Raw genomic sequence first — 20,732 nt, 5'->3', positions numbered from 1 at the left:
TATTTTGTATGTATAGTTTATATTCTCACAGGAGAAAAGGGTCTACCACTTTGTACACTAAAATGGTCCAAATGACTCTCTCCTTGGTGGTAAGGCAATGTGTGGGCTTACAGAGAAGTGCATGTCAGTGCTCTGATGAGCCCATTCGTTAATGCCTGCTCTACCTTAATTTTAACTGACTGAGAATTCAGGTCCTTTTATACAATGCTCAATGCTTGAAACATAAGCTGTCCTTACTAGGTGCTGTGAAAAATGCCAAGCATTTTATAATCACCTTCTGCAGCTCAGCAGCTGCGGATAGCCAAAGTGAATATTATTACAAATTACATAAAACATTAAAAAGGTTCAAACTAAAATAGATTTTACTTTATACAATTTTGCTTCCCATCCCAATTTAAAACATACTAAAAACTACTCAAATACTGAGTAAGACAAAGAATGTAAAAGATGACCTTTCTAGGGACGATACAAGGACTGACAAGTTCCAGCTACAAGGGGCCCTTATTTATGTGTCACAATGTGTGCTGAACTTGCTGCTTCTCAGATAGACAGTGAGAAATTGGTTCCACTCTCTCTGGTTTCAGAGGACCAGGTTCAATTCAAAGTACCTCATCCATAAGACTTCCTTCGGTCTCAACAGGACTGATAGAAGAACTCTCTTTCAATTTCTTCACGGTGTTAAAAGTCTGTGATGAGAAAAACCACATTAGATTCCTTATTATTTTTTTTTTGTAATTCAGTACTAAAATCTAAATGACAATTAGTGCCCTACTCTTAACAACAAAACCAATAATATGACAAATAGAGTATGAGAGAAGCAACATTTACCTTCAATATCCACCTGATCATGTCCTTGTGTACTTCCAAATGAGGAGCATTTTGTAAAGTTTCTAAAGTAGCTAGTATGCTAGGAGAAGTATGAGGAACTTCACCCGGCCCTAAAAAGAAAGATGAGAAATCATAACCTAAAATTATTTTCCATTTTTATATGCTGTCAGTATTCATTCACAATTGTCTATGTTCACATGAAATTCTGAAATGTATTATATGGCATAATGTTTTCTCATTAGCTAATGGTTTATTTTCACTGAATATGAAGGAAGAAAGGCTTCTCCAACAAGTAGTAAAGCCAGGCATGAACACCCTTGTATTCATGAATATAAAACAGTGAGCACAAATCTTACATTAAACTGAACCACTAAAGACATAAGACATGCCATACTGGGTCAGACCAAGGATCCATCAAGCCCAGTATCCTGTTTCCGACAGTGGCCAATCCAAGCCACAAGTACCTGGTAAGTAACCAAACATTAGATAGATCACAAGCTACTATTGCTTATTAATTACCATAATAGCAGTTTATGGATTTAACCTCTAGGAACTTATCCAAACCTTTTTTAAACCCAGAAATACTAACTGCTGAAATCACATCCACTGGCAATTAATTCCAGAGTTTAACTATGCGCTGAATGAAAAATAATTTTCTTCGATTTGTTTTAAATGAGCTACTTGCTAACTTCATGGCATGCCCCCTAGTCCTTCTATTATCTGAGGCAGTAAATAACATTACACTTGGATTACACCTGGCACCCTTTTTAAATGTCGGGGTTACATTGGCCACCTTGCAGTCTTCAGGTACAACAGATGATTTTAATGATTGTTTACAAATTAATTGAAATAAGTCTGAAATTTCATTTTTTAGTTCTTTCAGAACCCTAGGGGTGTATTCCATCAGGTCCCAGGTGATTTACTACTCTTCAGTTTGTCAATTGGGCCTACCACAGCTTCCAAGCTCACTGTGATATAGTTCAGTTCATCTGATTCATCACCCTTGAAAACTGACTCCGGAACATCCTCTTTAGTAAACACAGAAGCAAAGAATTTGTTTAGTCTTTCCACGATGGCCTTATCTTCCCTAAGTGTCCCTTTAACCTCTCTATCCTCTAATGGTCTGCCCAACTCCCTTGCAGGCTTTCTGCTTCAGATATATTTTAAAAAGTTTTTATGAGTTTTTACCTCCACAGCCAATTTCTTTTCAAATTCTCTCTTAGCCTGTCTTATCAATGTCTTACATTTAACTTGCCAATGCTTATGCTTTATCATATTTTCTTCTGATGGATCCTTATTCCAATTTTTGAATGAAGATCTTTTGGCCAAAAAACTTTTTTACTTCACTTTTTAACCATGGCAGCAATTGTCTGGCCTTCCTTCCACCTTTCTTAATGCATGGAATACATCTGAACTGCGCTTCTAAGATTTGTTTTGGGTTTTTTTAAACAATGTCCACACCTGTAGCCCCAACTTAACCTTTATAGCTGCAACTTTCAGTTTCTTTTTGACTATTTCTCTCATTTTATCAAAGTTTTCCTTTTGAAAGTTTAGTGCTAGAGCCATGGATTTACTTACTGTCCCCCTTCCAATCATTAATTCAAATTTGATCATGTTATGATCACTATTGCCAAGCGGTCCCACCACAGTTACCTCTCTCACCAAATCCTGTGCTCCAATGAGAATTAGATCTAAAATTGATCCCTTTCTTGTCGGTTCCTGAACCAATTGGCTCCATAAAACTGCATGCTGGTTATACCAAATGTGTTATTTAATACACCAAGTATGTCTCCATTACCACTGATACTATTGATAACCTTTTTCTCATTACCCATCTATTAATAAGAGCAGAATGTAGGAAAATATCAGCCTGGGGGATTCTTTAATACTGGCTCACAAGATATCAAATTATACCACCACTTTCTGTGCAGCCCACCAAACCATCCTTTAAAAATTATGTGAAGTGCCCCAAGGTGCACACGCTTCTGCAGGTATTACTGAGCCAAAAAGATTTCCAACATAAATTTCAAATTCTGACTAAACCAAGTAGAACTCACCTTAGACTATGTTTTCCTTGGCCTGACATTAAATGGATCAGGGAGCTTGACTAAAAAAAGGCATTTCAAATAAAAAAAAAAATATATTCATAGATGGAAATACGTTTGTGAATACATCTATGAATATTTCTGGGGCGTCTGAACCATTTCTGAATATGGTGTAATTATAAAGAGGAAAGAAAACAAGGATAAGAACATAAGAAATTGCCATGCTGGGTCAGACCAAGGGTCCATCAAGCCCAGCATCCTGTTTCCAACAGAGGCCAAACCAGGCCACAAGAACCTGGCAATTACCCAAACACTAAGAAGATCCCATGCCACTGATGCAATTAATAGCAGTGGCTATTCCCTAAGTAAATTTGATTAATAGTCGGTAATGGACTTCTCCTCCAAGAACTTATCCAAACCTTTTTTGAACCCAGCTACACTAACTGCATTAACCACATCCTCTGGCAACAAATTCCAGAGCTTTATTGTGCGTTGAGTGAAAAAAGAATTTTCTCCGATTAGTCTTAAATGTGCTACTTGCTAACTTCATGGAATGCCCCCTAGTCCTTCTAAAATTTGAAAGTGTAAATAACCGATTCACATCTACCCGTTCAAGACCTCTCATGATCTTAAAGACCTCTATCATATCCCCCCCTCAGCTGTCTCTTCTCCAAGCTGAACAGCCCTAACCTCTTCAGCCTTTCCTCATAGGGGAGCTGTTCCATCCCCTTTATCATTTTGGTTGCCCTTCTCTGTACCTTCTCCATCGCAACTATATCTTTTTTGAGATGCGGTGACCAGAATTGTACACAGTATTCCAGGTGCGGTCTCACCATGGAGCGATATAGAGGCATGATGACATTTTCCGTTTTATTAACCATTCCCTTCCTAATAATTCCTAACTTGATTTGGTGTGAAAGATAAATATGGACAGTTTCCAGAGTGGTGGGCTCTTTGGAGAATCAATAATGTTTGTAATGATTTTAGAGTGGATTTGTATGCTCTAGCAAGAAGTTTTTCTGCTATATAGATGTTTTTTGATAAAAATTTGTGTGAAAAAATATGAAGAAATAAAAAGGTCAAAAATTGAGTAGGATGTGTTTGATATAGCCAAACATTTAGCCAACACCAGGATTTAAAACTCCTGCTAGTATGATTGCCCCAACATAGCCAAATAAAGCAGAGTTGTTTAGCTGTAATAGGTGTTCTCAGAGGACAGCAGGACATCAGTCCTTACACATGGGTACATCATCTGACCCTGCACAGAAAACCTGTGTCAAAATTTCTAGAACTTTGACTGTGCCTCACACTGAGTATGCACAGGCAGCTATTCTGTCACACATCAACATGGTGTCCCTTCAGACATATTTTAGCATTAAAAAAAAAAATCCAAAGAAATCAACTTCAGGGTGTGGGTAGATTTTGTGAGGAGTGACATCCTGCTGTCCACAGAGAACACCCGTTTCAGGTGTGCAACTCTGCTTTCTCCGAGCACAAGCAGGATGGCACTCCTCATGCATGGAGAATTCTTAGGGGTAACAATGATAACTAGTACCAACAGACAACAATATTTTTGTTGGCAACAAGCTTTTCTTCCCATTTATTACTTAACCTATAAGGAACAGCCTAGAACAAAAATAATAGGCCCTAGGAAAGAAAGAAGTTGGATTATGATACCTCTAACAAATTCTGTAGGTCAGATTGGCCTCAAGGAGGCCTTGATCTTCTAGCCAGATACAGGGTGTTGGTGTCTAGACCTTAATGAACTTCTGCACCTTGGGGAAGCTGCCCCCTATCCCCCTAGTGCATTGGAAATGGACACCGGTGTGGTGGTTCTAGATGCTGAAACCTCTCTCCAGGAACTAGCGTCAGAGACCTTCTATCTAGATTCTATGAGCCTCAAGCAGCAGATAGGCCTTCGTCTGTAAGGCAACACTGCTTGTATCTTCTTCTCCAACTCTTCCTAAAAAACTGCTGATGCCAATACAGCATGAGTAGCAGGGTGAGTGGTTACATCTTCTTGGGTTACTTGAGGAAGAACAGTGACTATGTGGGCTCTTGAAGGCTGTTGAGCTTTCCAGATTGATGCAAGGGCAAACTTCTCTCTCTATGGGAAAGCTTTTGGGGAATTTAGAGCTGTAGCATGCTCGTGCATACTGCTAGCATTGTGCTTTGTCAGGGACCAATACAGATTCTTCACCTCTGCTCAATGCCTGGCATTGTTGCTCTTTGATGCCGATACTGATGAAACAGGATCTTTCCCTTTCATTGGACTGGGGGTGGGAAGGGGGCTAGACTATGGTCTGTTTCCCTGCGTTTTGTGGGTGCTTGATGTTGAGGGAGACTAATGCTTTAATAGTCAATGCACCGCCACCATCTGATGCAGCTTCTGGCCCCTTTAATATTAATGGGCTGCATTTACACCTCTCAAAGAGCTTCTCTGTGAGCTCCAGATGGTAATGACATCTTCTAGGAGTTATCTTTCTGCATGTGCAGCACTCAGACATCCCCTAAGTAGAGCACACACCTCTTACTAGAATTCATGATACACATGATGAATCCACATTGAGGTACTTATTGAAGCTGTTGGCCCTCTTCTGCTTCTCGGTCATCAGCCAAAAAAGTAAGAGGCAAATTCAAACACCTCAATTTTACATAAAAGTCAACCAATTCTGCTTGATGCATTGATACCAATGCACCTGGTGGATAAAAAAAAAAGTAAAGAAAACTAACTTGGATCAAGGAAAAGCCTAGCTAGTGAACTTAATAGGGGTAGGAGGTGAACCAGGTGCCTCTGCAATGAAAATGCACAAAGACTTGTCTCTCAGTAAGAGACCCCAGAATCACAACTGTTAGGCTCTACAGAAAAACAAGAATGAATGGAAGACCTGCACAATGTAAATGATGTGGGATGGCACGCACAAGCTCAATGGAGCAGGTCAAAGCTTCTAGAATCTTTGAAGTAAACTTCATCAGCCAGGCTCAGTTGGATGTCTTCACCTGCCTGTGAGGAATACATCATCCTGCTTGTCCTTGGAGAAAAAAAATTACGGCGAATGCTAGACCACCAATACAGCTATTGGCAATAAAACAAGCTGGACTGCTATATGTCTCTATACAACTGTATATTACTATATTAATTACTGCTGTTGATGTACTTTATTATTTGTCGGCAATTGTTATCCGCCATGAACAAGAATTGAGAATATGGCAGGCTATAAATTAATGTGAATAAATGAATATACTAGCAGAATACTTCACAAAAACAGAACAAAAGACAAATTAGAAATGTACAAAAAACAAAGGGAAACACAAAAAAACTAGACTTTACATTCAATGCAACATTGGAGAAACAGAAAGGAAAATTAGTTCTTACTTGTTAATTTTCGTTCCTGTAGTACCACGGATCAGTCAAGACCCATGGGTTGAGCCTCCTGTCCAGCAGATGGAGACAGACCAAAACTGAAAGGGTATCCTATATCAGGACAGAGCCTACCCTGCAGCCCTTCAGTATAACCATTGTCAAAGCAGCAAAAGGCATAAGGTCAAGCAAGTAACCACATAACTAGTAAGTTGTTGAACAATCAAATAATAGAACAATTGAATGAACTGTCTTAACTAATCGTTCTTGCATGACTGTCCCTGATCATCGTAAAAGATGCTTCTGGTGCCTTCAATGAGAATCCAAGAGAGCCATGCAGACACACTTCTATGAGAAGGAGAAAACAGGAAGGAGTTCGAGTGGACAGACCAAGGAAACACGGGAGGGTGTCTGGACTGATCCGTGGTACTACATGAATGAAAATTAACAGGTAAGAACTAATTTTCCTTTCCCTGTACATACCCAGATCAGTCCAGACCATGGGATGCACCAAAGCTTCCCTACAAAGGGTGGGACTGAGACAGTCCCGCTCAAAGTACCTGCCAACCGAAGGAATCAAAACTGGTGCCTGTACGTCAAGGTGGTAATGTTGAGCAAAGGTATGCAGGGATTTCCAAGTAGCGGCCCTGCATATTTCCTGCGGAGAGACCGATTGACTCTCCGCCCAAGAAGTAGCTTGAGAACGCAAGGAATGAGCCTTCAGGCCCTACAGAACCGCCCGGCCCTGGCAGATACAGGCCGATAAAAAACAAAAAGGAAGACGGTCTAAAAAAGCCGTGAGGAATAAAACAAGGATTAGCTGAAAGTCCTCCAAAAACTTTTTATTCAATCAATAGGTGCCCGACTCTAGGCCTGAGTTTCGCCCATTTGTGAGCTGCTTCAGGGGCTCAAAACAGCAGAATATCACTTTAAAGATGTATTTTACAATCTTTCAAGCCTCAAATAAGAACGATGTCCAAAACATAAGTGACAGATTTGGCTGGTGTGCTCATTCCATGTGAGTTCATAAACAGACTCTTAGGCATACGATTATTGAGCACTCCGGTTTTTTATAATGCTTTTTATATTACTTGGTATGCAATGTGTACTTGAAAAGTATCGAGACTATTCAAGACGTTAGCATAGTTTGGCTGATGTTGAATATCTACTGTTGGTTGAATGTACTGTACCTTTTGTCGTAGTTTGGAACTACTCTGATTGGCACTCAGAATTATGCTGCTGTTTGAAAGCACATTATCTTTGTAGCTGCTCCGATTATAAAAAACCGGAGTGCTCAAATCTGTCACTTATGTTTTGGACATCATTCTTATTTGAGGCTTGAAAGATTGTAAAATACATCTTTAAAGTGAAATTCTGCTGTTTTGAGCCCCTGAAGCAGCCCACAAATGGGAGAAACTCAGGACTAGAGTCGGGCACCTATTGATTGAATAAAAATTTTTTAGATATAGGCCGAGGAAATTGCCTCCTTCAACCACCGAGCGATTGTAGTCTTAGAAGCTTGGTTGCCTCTATTTGGACCAATCCACAGAACAAAAAGATGATCTGAGACTCGGAAGTCATTGGTAACCTGAAGGTAACGTAGTAAAACGCGTTTTACATCAAGGCGGCGAAGATCACTCCCCACGGGACCTGCTATATCCTCAGGAGAGAACGCGGGAAGCTCCACTGACTGATTGACATGAAAAGAAGAAACAACCTTCGGCAAGAAAGAAGGTATGGTCCTGAGAGAAACTCCTGAATCAGAGAACCGCAGAAAGGGCTCCCGACAGGACAACGCTTGAATCTCCGACACCTGTCTGGCGGAGCAGGTAGAAACCAGAAAAACAGTCTTGAGCGTCAAATCCTTGAGGGTAGCCCGACTGAGAGGTTCGAAAGGTACCGCACACAGAGCCCGAAGAACCAAGTTAAGACTCCACGAAGGACAAGTGGCCCGGACGGGCGGCTTCAAATGCTTGGCGCCCTTGAGGAAACGGACGACATCCAGATGAGAGGCCACCGCATGACCCTCGAAGGTGCCTAAGAGGGAACCGAGGGCGGAGACTTGGACATGCAATGAGGTGAAGGAAAGACCCTTGGAGAGGCCCTTCTGAAGGAATGAGAGAATCATAGAAACCGAAGGCGAATGAGCCGAGGCACCCGATTCCGCGCAGGCATTTTCAAAAATTTTACAAACGTGGACATAAGCTAGTAACGTAGACTGCTTATGAGCCCAAAGCAGAGTGGATATCACTTCTTCTTTATAGCCCTTTTTCCTCAATCTCCGCCGTTCAAATGCCATGCCGCTAGACAGAAGCGATCCGCCTGGTCGAAAAATACAGGACTCTGCCAAAGGAGGCGGGGGAGATGGCCGAGGCGAAGAGGACCGTCCGTCGCCAGATTTACCAGATCCGCGAACCACGGTCTGCGGGGCCACTCGGATGCCACAAGAATGACCGGCCCCCTGTGGAGCTCTATTCTTCTGAGAATTTTTCCCACTAGCAGCCACGGAGGAAACACGTAGAGGAGAACGTTGTGAGGCCAAGGGGGGACCAGAGCATCCACTCCTTCCGAGCAATGCTCCCTCCAGCGACTGAAGAATCTGGGAGCCTTGGCATTGCTCAAGGTTGACATCAGGTCCAGGTGAGGAGGGCCCCACTTGCGAACAATCAGATCCATCGCTCCATTGGACAACTCCTACTCGCTGGGATCGAGACGTTGTCGGCTGAGGAAGTTGGCTTGTACATTCTCCTTGCCAGCTATGTGGGAGGCAGCTAGATGATCCAGGTGCCGCTCCGCCCAGGCAAAGAGCTTGCTGGCTTCCAGCACCACCAGATGACTCCGGGTACCCCACCTGACGATTGATATAGGCCACCGTAGTGGAGTTGTCCGAGAGGACGTGCACCGCCTTGCGGCAGATTAGCAGAGGAAAGGCCTTGAGAGCCAGGCGCACCGCAAGAGTTTCTAGATGATTGATGTGCCAATGTGACTGGGTTGGGGACCAGTATCTCCTGCGTCATCTTGGATTGACAGACTGCTCCCCACCCGGAGAAAATGGCATCCATCATGACTATGACCCACTGCGGAGTCAGCAAAGGCATCCCCTTCAAGAGATGCGCTGGCGACAGCCACCATTGTATGTCTGCAATGGTAGAGTCGGAGAGTGGTAGAGTCACCTGGAACTGTTCAGATACTGGCTTCCAGCGGGATAACAACGCTTTCTGTATTGGTCGCATATGCGCAAAGGCCCAGGGGACCATGTCGATAGTGGAGGCCATAGTCCCCAGAACCTGCAGGTAATCCCATGCTGTGGGAAGCGGACGAGAAAGAAGGTTGTTCACTTGATCGATGAGCTTGAGCACCCAAGCGTCTGGGAGAAACACTTTTCCGACTCGGGTATCAAAGCGAGCTCCCAGGAATTCCAGGACCTGTGAGGGCTGGAGATTGCTCTTGGGGAAGTTGATTATCTAGCCGAGTGAGATGAGGAGAGCAAGGACCCTGTCAACTGCTAGTCTGCAGAGAGCCGGTGACTTGGCCCGCACGAGCCAATCATCCAGATAAGGGTGGACTAGGAATCCTTCTTGGCAAAGTGCGGCTGCCACGACCACCAAGACCTTGGTAAAAGTGTGGGGAGCAGTGGCGAGGCCGAAGGGTAGAGCTCGGAACTGGAAGGGTTGGTCCAGGATGTTGAAACAGAGATACTTCTGATGCTCGCGTCGAATCGGTATGTGGAGATAAGCCTCTGTCAAGTCGAGGGAGGCCAGATATTCGCTTGGACAAACTGCCGCTATCACCGCCCTCAGGGTCTTCATTTAGAAATGGGATACCCTGAGGGCACGGTTGACCCTCTTGAGGTCCAAGATTGGACGAAATGAATCGTCCTTCTTGGGCACGACGAAGTAGATGGAATACTGGCTGGCACCTTGCTCCTCCACTGGCACCGGGACTATCACTGCAAGGGCCTGGAGAGGGGTCTGATAGACAGCAGGCTGCTTTAGTCGGCCGCAAGGAGAAACGAGATAGAGATCCGGCAGGTCCCGGGAAAATTCTAACGCGTAGCCGTGTTCTATCACCTCAAGAACCCACTGATCCGACGTGATTTTGGCCCATTCCTTGCAAAACAGAGAAAGACGTCCACCTAAGTTTCACACGGAGGAATGGACCGCTTGGATCTCATTGGGTAGCTGACTTGGTGGCCTGATGTTGCCGATTACCCTCTCTGAAGGCACGACAGCCCCGAAAGGAATGAGACCAGGACGGCGACCTGGAAGTCGCTCCTCTTGGAAAAGAACCGTGCGCCCTGCTGTTGTACCGGCGTTGCCCCCGGAAGCGAGTACGTGTCGGGAAAAACGACAGACTGTTTAAGGGCGGTCCTCTGGCAGCTTATGGAACTTGTTCTCACCCAAGGATTTAATAAGCTGTTCTAGGTCCTCTCCAAAAAGCAACTTACCCTTGAAGGGGAGCGGGCCCAGCTGAGCCTTGGAAGAGGAGTCCGCGGATCAGTTGCGCAGCCAGAGGAGGCGTCTGGCCGACACTGCAGAAACCATTGCCTTAGCCTGGACGCGAAGCAAGTCATAGAGGGCATCCGCGCCATATGCAATGGCGCCTTCTAAACGCTCCGCCTGCTTGGCCTCTGCACAGGCATGAGTTAAGCGTTTTTGTCTTAAGTTGAATGCTGTGTATTTATTATATATTTTTGCACATCTTACAGACGCTCAGAAAATCTCTATGGTATGAGTTAACAATCATACATAATCAAGAGATATCACATACAGGTAAAATCATACATCTTTGTACACACCCATACCACTTTATTCTGTTTTTTTTGTTCTATTTTGTTTCAATCTGATTTCCATTTTATATGTTTCCATCTTATATGCTACCATTTTATATGTGCATATGATTTCACAATTGATTTATTATTGTCCTGTATTGTCAAGGTTATTTGATATTTGTGTATTGCAGCCCCTGAGGCAGCCCCATTGAGGGGGCGAAACTCGGCCTGAGTCGAGCTTAACATTGGATGAACGAGTCTCCATAATAAAGATTCTAAACGGACATTTCTTGGCGTCTAACCCATTTTGTTGCCCACACCACTGAGTGAGCCACTTCCACATGTAGAGCCAGTCAATCATGATTGCCCAGATACCAGGTTCCCAAGAGAGAATACTGCCAACCTGACTGGCCACTGCAAGTGGACCATCACTGGACTGATCAGCTTCCTGTGGCATGCCCAAATGCCTACACAACTCATCCGCCCCTGTCCATGAAACTAGAAGCAACATTTGTGCAATATCCTGTATATCTGTTACCTCAGGGGCAAAAACTCTAAAATCAGTCATATCTGGACTATCTGTAAAAACAAAGAATATAGTATTGAGCTGAACTTGCTTTAGAACATTGTTTCCCAACCCTCTCCTGGAGGTACACCTATCCAGTTGGGTTTTCAGATTGCTACAATGGATATGCATGAGATAGGTTTGCATACTTTAGGGTCTCCAATTCATACAAATCCATCTCATGCATACTTATTATGGATATCCTGAAAACCTAACTTGTTAGGTATATCTCCAGGCAAGGTTTGACAAAAACTGCTTTAGTTAAGGGAAAATACTGTATTCAGATTATTTTATCAGTAAAGGCTAAGAGGGTTTAAATGAAAAACAAATCAATGTTGATTTTAAGCTCTTTTAGATAGACTTACTTAAAATCTTCTGAGTGAAAGTAAATGTTACAAGGTTATCTTCGCTGAAATGCTCCAGGTGCTGTTTTTCTTCTTGTAGTGCCATTCCAATCAAATGCAAAACCTACATGTATTTACAGACAAATAGCATGTTACACTAGAATCTAACATTATTTTGTATTCATCAAAGGAACATGTGAACATTTCGTAATGCCTAGTTTCCTTCTATGGTACAGAAAGCACCCGTTCCTCAAATCTGCCCATATACAGATTGGCAATATTGGAGGCCATTGATGCACCCTTTGCAACCCCCTTAATTTATTGAAAAAAATGGTCTCCAAAACAAAAAAGTTTTGTTTCATTGCTAAAGCAACCAAATCTACCAAAAATCATTGGGTACCCTACAAGAATCAGACCTTCGTTCCAAACAATCTCTTACAATCTCTATAACATCATCCTGTGGAAAGTTTGTTTAAAGTGAGGTTATATCAATAGTCACCAACAGTAAAATCAGGAATGGGAACTGACAACTCTTCTAAAATATTAATAATATGGCCTGAATCCCTAATATAAGAGGGTAATCTCTCCACAAAACCTCTCAAAAATTTGTACACACAAATCGAAAGAGGTTCTAAAAGCAAACCTCTAAGGGAAACTATGGGTCTCCCCGGTGGTTTAATCAGATGTTTGTGAATTTTGGGCTATATATAGAAGGCTGAGCACACAGGAAAAGCTACTTTCAAAAAGTCTCGTTCCTTGGCAGTGATCCAAAGAACCATGGCTGTATCATCAATTAATCAGTCTAATCTGAATTTGATCTGTGAAGTGGGATCAGAGGTAAGTGCATTATAGAACTCTATTAGATAGTTGAGATTCAATCTCCTCCACATAGTCGTTGGTGTTTAACACCACAACTGCACCCCCTTTGTCCACTGGCTTAATGACTATAGTCTCATCAGCTTGTAACTGAACAATGCCTGGCATTGAGACTTGGTGAGATTATTGCTAGAGCTATCCAGTGGCCTCTTAGGCTGAATAGTCTGAATATCCCTCTTAACTAATTCAGCAAAAGTAGAAATGGCTGGATCTATAGGGCCAGGAGGAATCCAAGTGGATTTTGGTCTCACTAAAGATAGATCATTAAATGTTTCCTTTTGGTCTGAAAAGAATAATTGTAATCTCAATGACCGTACTATGTTTTGTAAAGCTATGTGCAATTGAAACTTATTGAATTGATTGGTAGGAGCAAAGGACAAACCTTTCTCTAAAGCTCCTAATTGGTCAGAAGTCAGCACCTTAGTGGAAAGATTAACTACTGCAGAGTACCTGGAAACTGTGATCTTCTGAAAAACCTGGTGAAACTTCCTAATCCCTCAGTTGATCCCTGGGCCACTAAGAGGGGTTGCGATGGGTGCATCAATGGCCCCCGATATTGCCAATCTGTATATGGGCAGATTGCTTTTTAAAAATAACATCCTGTGGAAACGTTACATTGATGACAATTTTGTTTTGGTCAAGCAGCCATCCCGACCTGGACAACTTTCTGTTGTGGCTTAATATTCAGGATGGTAAATATATAATCCTCCTCAACAATACTTTTTATGAAAAAATGTTAGACCTTCATAATAGACACCATCAGAAAAATGTAATCAAATATTTTAACAGTCTTCTGCCTTATATATAATCATAGGTCTACAGTCCCATTTGATTTATTTTTATCCTTTTTTCTTTTTTGCAATAAAATCTATTGTTCTAGTTCAAAAATAGTCCAGTAACTTGTTTATGTAGAATCAATGTAGTAAAGAAATAGGTTTAAAAAACAATCCAGCAACTTATCTTATGTAGAGTCAATGTGATAAAGAAATGCCACCACAGGATAGTGTATACTCCAAAGATACCCATGTCTTCTCAGCATGACATGGGTCCGTGTTTCAAATTAAAGTTCTTCTTCAGGGTACTATCATATAATCGAGGTCTGAAAACAAGAATTATATTAAACATTTTTTAACACACAAAATTATTTGAAAAGAATTCTGCCACTTCAAACATTCACATACATCATGGCGTCAAACCGGAAATTAGATCAATGTCCTCTCAATTAGCCGGTAAATTTAAAGCTCAAACCTGTCAAACAACAGCCACTTTACGACGTCAGAAGAAAATCCTAAAGAAACATGTGGATTCATAATAGCGAACTGAGAAATGATGACTGAAGTTGTGAGGGCTGTTCGATTTGTGGACAATCCATCACGGGACCCTCTTGGCATGATGAAACAACAAGTAAGGATTTTTTGCCCAACAGCATACTGATTGTATGTCCTCAAATTTTATGTATATGGTAATTTACCCATGTGGCAAGAAATACATTGGAAGAACATTGCAGCCTGTTTGTAAACGCATTTTAGAACACTGTAGCTGTATTTCTGCTCAGAAAATGCAAGCCCCCATGGTGCAACATTGCGTCAAGTTTTGTCACCTGTTCTCCAATCTCAAATCGAATGTCATTGAGTAAGTGTGTGATTTATGTACAAGGAGGAGACCTTGCCTATCGATTAAACTACCAGGAACAGTTTTGGATATTCCATCTGAATTCAATACAACCTTGACGGTGTTAACAATGAGATCGATTAGTATTTGTTATTTTGAATCCACATGTTCCTTTAGGATTTTCTTCTGACGTTGTAATGTGACTGTTGATTGTCAGGTTTGGGCTTTAAATTCATCAGCTAATTGAGAGGACATTGTTTGATCTCATTTCTGGTTTGACGCGATGATGTATGTGAATGTTTGAAGCAGCGGAATTCTTTTCAAATAATTTTGTGTTTTGAAAAATGTTTAATATAATTGTTTTCAGACCTTGATTAAAAGAAAGTGCCCTGAAGAACTTTGGTTCGAAACACAGACGCATGTCAGATTGAGAAGAGACGGGCATCTTTGGAGTATACACTATCCTGTGGTGGCATTTCTTTATCACATTAACTCTATAAAATAAGTTGCTTGATTATTTTTTTAACCTATTTCTTTACTACATTGATTCTACATAAGACAAGTTGCTGGACTATTTTTGAACAAGGACAATAAAATTTAATTGCAAAAAAGAAAAAAAGGATAAAAATAAAAAAAATGGGACTGTAGACTTATGATTATATATAAGGCAGAAGACAGTTAAAATGCCTATTATATGAAGGTCTAACTTTTTCATAAAGAGTATTGTTGAGGAGGATTATATATTTACCATGTTTGTTATCTACTCACTTTAACTGAATTTTGGGAGCTTTTTGTTTCTTGTTAATATTCAGGAAGTCTATAGTTCACTTCTACCATTAGTACCACTTTGATACGTCTTTGGATATTGCTATTTCTTATAATGAGGGTTTCCACTTTTCTATTTTTAGATAGGAGACAGAACCTCTTACATTTTGAAAGTTGTCATACCCTGATACTTAAGCAGAACGTGCCTGTTGGACAGTTTTTAAGATTAAGGAAACTGTGTTCCACCACCACCGAATACTATCATAGTGCAACAGAGATGTATAATAGGTTTGTGAATAGGGGCAATCCTAGTAAGATTTTGAAACAATCACTCAAAAGGGGTCGGTGGGCCAACCGAGTCCTCCTGCTACAACCACAGCCCCCACGAGAGAACTCCAATTTGGTCTGTGTTTTGCTTTTCACCCCTGATACATGGCGGATATGTAAAAGCATTTTAGCAAATTGGAATATCTTAAGACTCCACCCAATATTTCAGGAGGCTCCTACTGTTTGTCGTCTCTTGAGCTCGTAATTTGAGAGACCATCTAGTTCATCCTACTTTACAGATACCATCGATACAGAACTCTCATTTAGGCCATTATGCCTGCACAAAATGTAGTTTGCCTCTTAATGGGGACATGATGGTTCTACATAATAGACGTTCTTTTAAATTGCGTTGTTTGTCCACTTGTGATTCTATAGGAGTGATTTACCTGATGTGGTGCTCCTGTGTTTATGTTACACTGGGAAAACAACTCGTAAACAAAAAACATGCATACAGGAACATTTGAGCTGTATCAGATGCAGTAGACAAGAGGCTCCCCTAGTGACCCACTGGGAGGCAACAGGCCATAGAGTTGATGATTTGAGGTTTGTGGTACTAGACAAACCCACCCCCCTGTTTGAGGGGTAGTGATTTCAGTAGATCCCTGATACAGAAAGAACAATGATTTATTTTTCAATGGGGCACAGTAGCCCCTGACTGTCTAAATTAAGACCTAGAATGGGATGCTTTTCAATGAATATTTGGATTGAGGGAGATAGAAAAGTATGACTAGAACAAATATTTAAGAATAACATCTTTGGGGAACACTGACATTTCTCTAATGTCTATTGTTATTAAGATCTTACATTGATGATGCAATGGGAACTGTGGGTCCGTCAAACCAAGGGGGAGGAGTTTAGGGAGTGATATCTACGTGAGTACACTCACGCTCATGTCTGAACTTGGTACAGAGTCAGGTTGAAGTGAAAGCAAGTCGCAGTGGGTTTTTTGTTTAAGTGTTGTCTGGTTTGTTTGTTGGAGTATCTTGATTTTTATTACTCCTTTTACTTTTTTTTTTTGTTTTAGAGAAGTAACGGTGATCCCCTGATGCAGGCGGCAAATGCTGCTGAAATGCTGCAGTGTCGGGTGTTCTGATCTTAGCGATCTTTGCTGCGCCGCGTTCATCTTGAGTACCCCTATACGGGGCATCCCACTGTGAGGATTGCTAATCTTTCTTTGAATGTGCAAAGTTGGCCATTTGTTTTCTGGCTCTTCAGCCGGTGTGGAATAGTGTAATGTGCAGCTGCAAAGATTACCATCTTCGGAAGTAAAAGCGAGAAGAATCCAGTTTTAAGAGGGCTAGTTTGGACTTACTGAGGCATGAACTGTCTTGACTTGAAAGTGTTCAGGCGATGACCAGATTATAATTGACACGCAGCCTTCTGTTTGGCTTTTTTCTCACGACTCCCTCTAAGTGAAATACTGGCCCTTTGATCAAGTTATTGAAATGGATTATAATGTATTTAAATAACTGGTTTTAACTTTTTGATGCAATACTTCACAGTTTGGGGTTTTTGATATTTTGATTAAAAAAAATGTGCTTTACACAAGATCTAATTTTTAACATTTTTTATTTTTTTGTACTTTTGTACTTTTTGAGTTTTTGTCTGTTTTTTTTCATGTCTTTAAATGTAGTGGTTTTATGTGGTTTTGAGGTTGGAGACCCCTGTGATAGTGTGTGGGCTGTGTTTGGGATATAAAAGAAAGATAAGATTTAGGGTTTTATGGATCTTTAATGCGGGAGATTTATTACAACTAATAAAGATTTGAATAAATGATCTTAAGTGAGCTTGTATTTGTGAGTATATTTTGAGGATTCTCCTTTTTTGAGGTACATTTTTTGGACAATTGCCCATTTTCATATACTGCGTGACTTTACAGATTGACAGTCTGTTCCCTCCTTGTTTGTTCATACAGAACACTACTACTTGGTATTCTGTTTGGATTAACACTTTCCCATTTAACTAAGGACTGAATACATTTAAAGCACCGATTGCTCTCAGCTCTAGGTGGGTGTTCAGATGACCTTCTCATTCTTGTTAGTGGCATCTGTGGTTACTGTTATTTGAAATTGAGGTTGCTGAAAAACTGACCTCTGAACAGATTTCAAGGTTCTAGTCACCAAGATAGATTGGAAGGGAGTATTGCATATATTCACTTTGTGAGAAAGTGTTCGTAGGTGCTTGTTCCATTGAGATTTCAGGTGCCACTGAACCTGTTGCATGTTGAGACATGCAAAAGGAATAACATGGACTGCTGCCACCATGTGCCCAAAATTTTTATATGCATTGGCTCCAAATGAGATTTTGGTTACCTGATGATGGAGTAAATAACTGATTCACATTTACCCATTTCTAGACTTCTCAGGATTTTAAACACTTCTAGCATACCCCCCCCCCCCCCCCCCCCCTCCTCAGCAGTCTCTTCTCCAAGCTGAACAGTCCTAACCTCTTTAGCCTTTCCTCATAGGAGAGCTGTTTCATCCCCTTTATCATTTTGGACGCCCTTCTCTGTACCTTCTCCATCGCAACTATATCTTTTTTGAGATGCGGCGACCAGAATTGTACACAGTATTCAAGGTGCGGTCTTCACCATGGAGCGATACAGAGGCATTATGACATTTTCCGTTTTATTCCCCATTCCCTTTCTAATAATTCCCAATATTCTGTTTGCTTTTTTGACTGCCGCAGCACACTGAACCGACGATTTCAATGTGTTATCCACTATGATGCCTAGATCTCTTTCTTGGGTGGTAGCTCCTAATATGGAACCAAACATTGTGTAACTATAGCATGGGTTATTTTTCCCTATATGTTTCACCTTGCACTTATCCACATTAAATTTCATCTGCCATTTGGATAGCCAATTTTCCAGTCTCACAAGGTCTTCCTGCAATTTATCACAATCTGCTTGTGATTTAATTACTCTGAATAATTTTGTATCATCTGCAAATTTGATTACCTCATTCGTCATATTCCTTTCCAGATCATTTATAAATATATTGAAAAGCACGGATCCTAGAACAGATCCTTGAGGCACTCCACTGTTTACCCATTTCCACTGAGAAAATTTTCCATTTAATCCTACTCTCTGTATCCTGTCTTTTAACCAGTTTATAATCCACGAAAAGACATTGCCACCTCTCCCATGACTCTCTACTTTTCTTGGAAGTCTCTCATGAGGAACTTTGTCAAATGCCTTCTGAAAATCCAAATACACTACATCTACTAGTTCACCTTTATCTACATGTTTAATAACCCCTTCAAAAAAGTGAAGCAGATTTGTGAGGCAAGACTTGCCTTGGGTAAAGCCATGCTGACTTTGTGCAATTAAACCATGTCTTTCTATATGTTATGTGATTTTGATCTTTAGAACACTTTCCACTATTTTTCATGGCACTGAAGTCAGGCTAACTGGTCTGTAGTTTCCCGGATCACCCCAGAGCCCTTTTTAAATATTGGGGTTACATTAATCACTCTTTAGTCTTCAGATACAAGGGATGATTTTAATGATAGGTTATAAATTTTAACTAATAGATCTGAAATTTCATTTTTAAGTTCCTTCAGAACCTGGGGTGTATACCACCTGGTCCAGGTGATTTACTACTCATCAGTTTGTCAATCAGGCCTACCATATCTTCTATGTTTACTGTGATTTGGTTCAGTCTATCTGAATCATTACCCATGACTTCTTCGGAATGGGTATCTCCAACACCTTCTTCAGTAAACACTGAAGCAAAGAAATTGTTTAATCTTTCCGTGATAGCCTTATCTTCTCTAAGTTCCCCTTTAACCCCTCAATCATCCAACGGTCCAACTGACTCCCTTGCAGGCTTTCTGCTTCATATATATTTTTTTAAAGTTTTTACTGTGAGTTTTTGCCTCTACGGCTGCCAACTTTTCAAATTCTCTCTTAACCTGTCTTATCAATCTCTTACATTTAACTTGTCAACGCTTATGCTTTATCCTATTTTCTTCGGTTGAATCCTTCTTCAAAATCTTTGAATGAAGATCTTTTGGCTAAAATAGCCCCTTTCACCTCACCTTTTAACCATGCCGGTAATAGTGTTGCTTTCCTTCCACCTTTCTTAATGTGTAGAATACATCTGGACTGTGCTTCTAAGATGGTATTTTTTTTTTAATTTTTTTTTTTTTTTTTTTTTTTTTTTTACAATGTCCACACCTCTTGCACACTTTATCTTTATAGCCACTCCTTTCAGTTTTTTTCTATTTTTCTCATTTTATCAAAGTTTCCCTTTTGAAAGTTTAGCTCTAGAGCCGTGGATTTACTTAATGTCCCCTTTCCAGTCATTAATTCAAATTTGATCATATATGATCAATATTGCCAAGCAGTCCCACCACATTACGTCTCTCACCAAATCCTGCGCTCTAATGAGAATTAGATCTAAAATTGCTCCCTCTCTCGTTGGCTCCTGAAATAATTGCGCCATAAAACTGTCATTTATTCCATCCAGGAATAAATCTCTCTAGCATTTGCTGATGTTACATTTACACAGTCAATATTGGGGTAATTTAAATCTCTATTATTATTGCACTACCAATTTGGTTACCTTCCCTAATTTCTCTTATTTTAATATCACGTCTCTATAGAATAAAGATTCTGATCGGACATCGGGCGTCTATTCTACTTTGCTTCCCTCACGTCTCACTATCTTGGCCAGGTGGATGGCAGTATACATTTTTCCCTCCTCAACCTATACACAATATCTCAAAATGATAAAGCAAAATCAGGTTTGTAGAAATTTGTACAATTTTAAAAAATATATATATATTACAGTTACATAAGTATTTAGAACCCTTAACTCAGTGCTTTGAGGTACCTTTTGCAGCGTTTATAGTCTTGAGTTTTCTTGGGTAGGATACTACAATCTTGACACACTTGATTTGGGAATTTCTCCTATTCTTCCCTGCAAATCCTCTCAAGTTCTGTCAGGTTGGATGGGGAGCATCAAGCACAGCTACTTTCAGTTCTCTCCAGAGATATTCGATTGGGTTCAAGTCCGGGCTCTCGCTGGACCACTCAATGATATTCACAGACTTGTCCTGAAGCCACTCCTGTGTTGTTTTGGCTGTGGGCTTAGGGTCGTAATCCTGTTGTAAGGTGAATCATCGCCCCAATTTGAGGTCCAGAGCATGTTTTCATCAAGAATCTCTCTGTACTTTGCTCCATTCATCCTTCCCTGAATCCTGATTAGTCTCCCAGTTCCTCCAGCTGAAAAAC

At 40.9% G+C, this 20,732-nt stretch overlaps 1 protein-coding gene across 1 annotated transcript in view; it reads right to left on the bottom strand.

Annotated features, from left to right (window-relative positions):
• The window catches only part of UBR2 (ubiquitin protein ligase E3 component n-recognin 2), a 426,990-nt gene that overhangs the window by 118,751 nt on the left and 287,507 nt on the right, over positions 1-20,732 (bottom strand). The window contains 3 exon segments of the mRNA XM_029593304.1: positions 609-686; positions 829-938; positions 11,936-12,038. Of these exon segments, the coding sequence (XP_029449164.1) occupies positions 609-686; positions 829-938; positions 11,936-12,038 (291 nt within the window).

Source organism: Rhinatrema bivittatum, chromosome 3, assembly GCF_901001135.1.
Source record: "Rhinatrema bivittatum chromosome 3, aRhiBiv1.1, whole genome shotgun sequence".
Taxonomy (NCBI): Eukaryota; Metazoa; Chordata; class Amphibia; order Gymnophiona; family Rhinatrematidae; genus Rhinatrema; species Rhinatrema bivittatum.
This window is presented reverse-complemented; position numbering and strand designations above follow the sequence as displayed.